The following is a 7,193-nucleotide window of genomic DNA, read 5'->3' on the forward strand; positions in this document are numbered from 1 at the left end:
TTGCATTGCAAAGAGGGTAGTAGAGGCCTTTACAATTTTACTGAAAATTTAACCGTATGCCCTCAGAATGCTACAAAATAATTGCATTTCTGCTGAATAGCTGCTCCAAAATGCATATTTTCCTTCTCCATGAGCTGCTCTAAGACCTGTTTAATACTGCTGTCAAGCGTGGCCCGCATGGAGCGCTTTTCCGGGCGATACGGCAGCGGAGAGTTTTTTTGCCGCCGGAGAGGACGATTATGCCAAATCGTCGGGATCTGGCTGAACAGATAAAAACGACGACGACGCGCCGACGCCGGAAGTCGGCAGCGGCAGAGGGCCAATGAGAGCCGGAGCAGCCGTCACGTGATTCCGGTCGGAGCCACGCCCACGCCGGCTGAGAGACTCGCTCGCAAGAGCGGAAAGAACGACGGGGGTTTGGCGCTCCGACCTGCGCCGAGGGTTTCGAGTTTCTCGGCCGAAACGGCTGAGCAGCAATGTAGTCTTTTGGAGTCCGCTCCGCACACGAGGCGACAACAGCAAGGTCCGGGCATTGGGCACGATGCATTTCCTTTTTTTTTTTTAGGTTTTTAGGTTGGAGTTCGGTGAAGGTAGGCCGTCCGCTGGGGCCACGAGTGTTTACGCTGAGCTCGTAGGCTGTTTATGAGCTGCTAGCCTTGCCAGTGGACCTCTGATACCTCGCCTGTGCTATGGCTTCTGCATTTAGATCCATAGCTGTTGGAAGTGATGCCTATGCCTGTTTTCTTGACACATCTGACCCAGAAGAAACAGAGGAAACCACAACTTGAAGCTCGCGGCGACAGGGAAAACAAGATGTGCGCGACCTCGACGCACGGCCGGATGGGGGCGCGTGCGTCGCGCAACTGGGCGGCAAAAAAAAAAACGCCGCTCGGCTGCTGACCATGCGGGAGTGAAATCGTCGATGCCGGCGCGAGCGTCGGGCGTGCGACGCGTTTGCGCGTGCAAAAAACGCTCCATGCGGGCCTACGCTTCACACGGACATTTCGAAGGCCCTCAAATCGACGGTGTATTGACTCGAAGGCCTTCGAACGCTGCCACACGGGCGTTTACAATGACCATTGAGTCGACAGTCTATCCAGTCAACAGAACAGCTCAGAACTCTATTGAGACATCGAAGGCCTTTGAACGTCACGCAAGGTTGCTAGCGTTAACCCGAGGAGCGCCACGCACACTCTCGCACACAGCGCGTTTATGATACAAAAACATGAACAAGCGTTATTATTTCATATCTTTAATTGACAATGTAAAGTATCAGTGTGCGCAATAATTTAAAGATAGCGCTGCTCTTTTTTTAAGGCGCATTATATTTGTACTCTCTACCACTAACTTGCACTGCTGAAGAAAGCAAACAATGAAAAGCAAAGCCGTATGAAACGGTACCGCATTAAAAAAAAACAGTTGTCCTTCAATAACAATTAAAAACATGCAGTTACTAAAACAAAGGTAACAGTTATATTTTGTTAAAACAGATGCTTGGGCAAGTTGGTAACTCAGCGCTCGTGTGTGTCGTGTCTCTCTTCTTGTCTGTGTCTTAGTGCGCGCTGTTCCGGTCAAAAAAAGTTATATTTTATTTTACATTTTGTAGAAAGATTTTAGTCCTACAAGCAAAACCGCCAGAACTCTTTCAACAGCCTTAGAGCTTCGCTCTGTAGCAGCGGCACAACTTTTTCGAGTTCAATCGCGATTGAAAATCTCGGAGGCTATCGACTCAATCGTCTGAAAATTACCATGTGACAGGGGTATAAGTTGCCCCACCGCTGGCAGTTGGTCAGTCAGTGCTGCAAAGAGAATAATTGTCCTTGTGCTACATCAATAGTGGGAAAAAACAGTCTGCATGCCATCTTGCCTTGAGGAATTAACTTTGATGTTACTTTAGAAGGTCACTGCCATTTATTCCAAAATGTGGTCTCGTAAATGTTTGGAAAGGTTGCATCCTAGAATGGTCTGTCTCTTTTAATGATCAGTGCACATTTATGGGTCATCATTGGACTGTTACCAATGGATTGTGTCATGCATATATGTCTTGAGTGCATGTGAGAGTGCAATAAGGATAACTAAGTTTTGATCCAGTCATTTGTATCTTTCTCTTGCAGAGTGTGCAGATGACAACAAATGTGGCCAGTCTCGGGCCGCAGTAATGGAGCAATCTGAGGAGGTGAGAAAATAAGAGTTGCAGATTTTTCTGAGTAAGCAGTGCTTGTAAGTTTGAAAAGCAGTATTGTCGCTTTGATGCGCAACATTGCATTTTCTATGTTTTGCCTATGCACACAAGCATAGACATACATTGGACTGTCGAAATGCCGCCACTTCGAGCATGCTGCCTATTCACGAGAGCCACAATGCAATATGCAGGCCAATTGGGTCGGTGCCTCTTCAGTGCAGCCATCAGTGTGGTAGTGTGAGAACATTGGCTCCTCATGATATGCCAGAGTCTGCCTCCTGCAGTGCCTTACATGATTTAGTTGTACATTTGCTACCTACATTTTTTGGGGGCTATGGAATCAAAGAACACTAATTGCTTTTATCGCATAATTTTTTGGGCTTTGCCAAGAAAACAGCCTCTACCTGGAGAGGTCAGCACACTTTTTTTTTCTCCTTTTCAGTCTGGTTTTATTTAGTTCAAGGCATCAATTGAGCAGTCCCTCTACGCGGTTCATAGCGACATTGCTTTCTCCGCTCACATGTGGCGACCTAGAACAACAGCACAAAATTACTGTCATGTTGGCCTTGGCATGTCATTTTTCGTTGTATCGTTTTTCACTGGATGCAGGTGCTGTGTCCAAGGAGAAGTGGTTAAGCTCAGTCAGGAGTTTTCTCCATGAATTACTTGTATGGACCTCATTTCAATGCAAACAGTTTGGTTACATAGCTGCCACACTTTGTTTTGTAGTATCACATGGGATACATTACGGTGCATGTGCAACTTAGACCAATAAATTATAATCATGCTGCAGTACCAGCAGAGATCAAGAGAAAGACATAGCACAGGCCGATTTTGTGGGCAGTCAGCCTGCTGCAGGCACGGAGCTGGAATGGTCACATCACGAAATACATCCATGTCCTTGTTTCGTGACGACTTTGAGCGGCTGCATTTTCTCTGCTGCAGGCTTGCGCTTCAGCAGTCCGCAAGACCTACCACAGGGTGGTTTTTTTTTATTTTTTATTTTTTTAGCTGGGAGTTTCGGTGCTTTGGTACTACTGCACATCCAGTATACCTGCCAACTCTTACAGATTTCAAGCAGTCTTATGATTTTATGAATATTGCTTAAAATTACGGAAAATATTGTATTTGCGGGAAGAATAAAACTTGAAAATCGATTAAAACTACACCCTGGTACCTTGCGCTGCCACGAGAAGACATGTATTCATAGTCAGACATGGGCATCCTCATGAGGGCGTCCTCACCCTTACTTCGTGAGGATTTGATTCAGTGAGGAGGGCAAGGGAGGATTGACACTAAAAAATTAGTGAGGACAAGGGTGAGGGAGGGAAAGATACAGAGTTTGAGGGGAGAGGGCAAACCTTCCACGAAAGGCGTAGTTTCTGTATATAGTAAGAAAAAGCACGCGGCAACACAAAAGGCACAAGTGCCACACACTTTCTCCTCCACTAGGGTTGTGTTGTATAGAGAACAGATGGAACAGGGCATAGGCGCTGCAGCAAAAAAAAAGCAGGAACGAAAGCCACAAAGTTGCCCTGGTGCTCGTCGTGAAGAAAAGTCTAAAAACGACACTAGAGAGCTGCAGGGAGTCACCGAAAGCGATGTCGCTGTTTCCAGCCTCACGGAACACGATGGGACCGGGGAAATACACAGGACAGCCGTTTCTAACTGCTAACGTTTCTTTGCCATTCAGGCAGAAGCAGGTCCAGAGAAAAAAAAAAACTCGTCCAAAAGAGCTGGGACGCGCAGTAGAATCGTTGAACACAAAAGACCGAAGGGGGGTGATCTTATCTGCTGCGACCCTGCCATGCGTTTTTTTTTTTTTTTTTCCCCTCCTTCAGAGTGGCTTGCATGAGTAGTTGACGTACGAGAAGTATTTCTTGATAGTGTTTCGCGACTGTCTAGTTAGCAAGATTTTACATAAAACTTTTATAAAAAGTGTAAATTACAATTCGCAACTAAATCAACGGAAAATAACAGTGAGTTTGTGATTAAATGTGAGCACTGAGTTTGTGAGCACCGAGGAAATGTTTCATTTGCTGTCGAAAGTGTGGAAAAAGTGGGAAAAAGATAGAAAAGAAACCCGGTTTTGGTGTGGGCGCTGCAACAAGCCACTCTGTGTCATTCCCTGTTTTGAAATTTATCACACAGTTCCGAAGCTTCCCAAGTGAAATACCCAAGTGTTGGTTAGCCCACACAAGTGAACATGATTAGACATTTGTGACTGTTTTCTTTAAGTGTTTTTTATTGTCTATTACTGGCAAGCAGCTGGTTTGTATGCAATGTTGACAAGTAAACTTTAGTTTGATAATCTGACTTAGCATGTGGTCCAATTATTCAGTCAAGATAGGGAAGTTGCTTTGAATTCCAATATCATTTGAAATCAGCAATGAAAAAATAAGCAGTTTTAGTTATAAAAATATAAAAAAACACACTGCAGGGGTTAAAGTGCTCGACTGGGGATCCGAGGATTGATTCCTCGTGGAGACAGGATTTTTTTCTTACGACGTCGTCAGGATGATGAGTGGAATCCCGCAAAGAAGTCTCCCACTTCTCGCGGATGCATGGATGGACACGCTGACTAGTCACGAGTCATAAAAAAGTCGTAAAGTATCCGTGACTGGAGCAGGGAGATATTTGTGTACTACGTTGGGATGAAATGAGATTATATGAGTGCTGTTACTAAGTGCTGCACCTTAGTAGTGCATGTTTTAAAGGGAACTAAAGAGAAAAATGAAGTGGGCTTGCATTGATAAATGCTAGTTCCTGGTTACAAAAAAGCCACTCTTACTGAAAACAGCTGTTATGAGATGGTAAAGAGGAAGAACAGAAATACAGGTATTGCCACCACAGCCAAAATGGTCGAGACTCACAACTACAAATCATGTGACTCCCAATGGATTCCGGAGGCTGACAAATGCGAATTACATTGCCCGTTTGAATGCGGTAGTAGGTTTTGTCTCGAATATGATAACATGCTTTTATCACACGTAAACGACGTCGAAAAGACTACGTAAATGTTGCAAGGCAAATATAAAAATATACTTGGCGGTGCCACAGGCGTCCACTTCAGTTTCGGTTATGTTCCGGCTCAGGCACTTGTGCGTGCTTGGATAGTTTCGTTTTGGGCCAGCAGCACCTGAAATACGAGCTCGGAGCAGCAGATGCACCTACTCTGAGTGCGTATCGAATGAAGATCGTGACTTGGCACGCACCTGCGAAGTATTTTCCGCTCCCCGCGCGTCAGCAATCAGTCTCCTCTTGCGTCATAGTGTGCGTCATCCTACCCTACTACGTAGTAGGAGAAAACAGTTTGAATTGACTGGTGGGAACAAAAAAAAACCCTCAACTTCTTATCGCAATATCTCTGCAATAATTTGTTTTTTTTGCTGTAGGATATGCGACAACAGTGTCTCTAGTGTCCCTTTAAGGGGGATAATTATGTCGAACCCGAGCCTTTCGTTTATATTTAAAAACAAATGCTGGCCATTGAGCATTAAGGACACTGAGGATAACATCCAGTATCTTGGAAAATACAATATGTTGAATTATTATTGTTAATCGTGAGTGATAGGTTGACACACATGAAGCATGTACAGGTGCAGACATAAGTAAATGGAGCACGCTTTAGTGTTGAAATTGAAGTCACGCCTTCTGCACTGGAGATAAGAAAATATTTGTCCAAGTGAAAAAGCTCTGGTGTCTACTACGGGTATGTACATACCACAACTTCCAGTTTCAGTTATGCAAGGCGTGAAAAATTTTACAAGAAATAGCATGCTCTGTTTACTTTTTTCCGCACCGGTACATGTACAGTGCTTTTTTGGGCAGCTTAGGCTATGGCGAAGTTGAAGTTAATGCTGTAGTGTCAAAAGTATTGAGAGCAACTGTGCATCTCTACAGTGTGATTAGATAATTTTTCCAGTTCCTAAAAATTATCGAGCACAGCCCACAGAATGTTTGCTATGTCAAAGGTTAAGCTTTTATATTGTTATTGATCACTCAAATTCTGTGCAGGTGCCAGCCCCAAAGAGGACCCGTAAGAAGATGTAATGGTAGTATTCTCCATTGTTCAGATGCATCCATTTTCAACATTACTCATCATTGTCGTAACCTCAGCTACCATCCTGTTTTTGCAATAAACGTGGTGACTTGCTGTGTTTCGTGCAAGAAAAATAATCTAGGTGGTCTTGTCGCTTCTTTGTGGCCATTTGCGAATGGCTATTGCCATCAACGGCAAGCACCAGCTGCTGCCTTGTGCTCACAAGCAACCAGTCGATATCAGTCCAGGCCTAGGGTTTACTGGAAGTAGTCACAGTATCAGTATTGGCACACAGTAATGAATTGCATTTGCTGTCGCAAATGCAAGTGTTGATTGTCAGCGTGTGTTTCACTTCTGTAAAGTCTGCTTTGTTTCTCTTGGCCTCTCAACTATCTATGTTAATCTAGGCTTTCATGCTATTTGATTCATGTTTGTTAGATATGCCCACTAGTCTGAGTTTGACTAGACTAACATTGCTGTAACACAAAACGATTAAGTGTGATAGTGTAGTTTTGCAACTGGCAGCAGTGATTGTAGGCTTGAAAACTCTACTTAAAATTAGTTGTATTTCTTTTTCTGAAACACTTTAATCAATTTTTTTGATGTTTGGGATGGATAGCACAGTGAAAAGACGTAGTTCAGCTTGTCTTATTTGTAAGCTGAAGCAATTGGTTGTACTTTCAGTGTATGTGAGATGATGAAACATGCAGCAGAATGTGCTTTATGTCTTGCCAACTAGGTCGACGTTCTACTGTATGCACGGATAGTTTGTTTAAACATTTGAAGTTTGGAATGCTCTTTGAAAAGCATCGAGGCCAAGTGATTCGGCCACAAAACGAAAGCTTGAATAGGTGTACTTCTGAAAACATTTCTGTAAGGACAATTTCCTTCCTTAGACAAATGGAAAAACATTTCTGCTTAGTCTTAAACATGTAACAGTTCTAATGGAATAGCCTGTGAGCAGAAGTT

The 7,193-nt window shown here is 43.8% G+C and overlaps 1 protein-coding gene across 4 annotated transcripts in view; it reads left to right on the forward strand.

The window, feature by feature from the left end:
• LOC146206333 (uncharacterized) overlaps positions 1–6,361 on the forward strand; it is a 58,362-nt gene extending 52,001 nt beyond the window's left edge. For all 4 annotated transcript variants that reach the window (XM_084590999.1, XM_084590998.1, XM_084591000.1 and 1 more), the window contains 2 exons: positions 2,115–2,176; positions 6,200–6,361. In XM_084590999.1, the coding sequence (XP_084447125.1) occupies positions 2,115–2,176; positions 6,200–6,235 (98 nt within the window). In that variant the 3' untranslated portion in view covers positions 6,236–6,361. The remainder of the gene's footprint in view (positions 1–2,114; positions 2,177–6,199) is intronic.
• Positions 6,362–7,193: the final 832 nt, after the last annotated feature.

The sequence above is a fragment of the Amblyomma maculatum genome, chromosome 1 (genome assembly GCF_055883805.1).
Source record: "Amblyomma maculatum isolate TAMU_Amacu chromosome 1, ASM5588380v1, whole genome shotgun sequence".
Taxonomy (NCBI): domain Eukaryota; kingdom Metazoa; phylum Arthropoda; class Arachnida; order Ixodida; family Ixodidae; genus Amblyomma; species Amblyomma maculatum.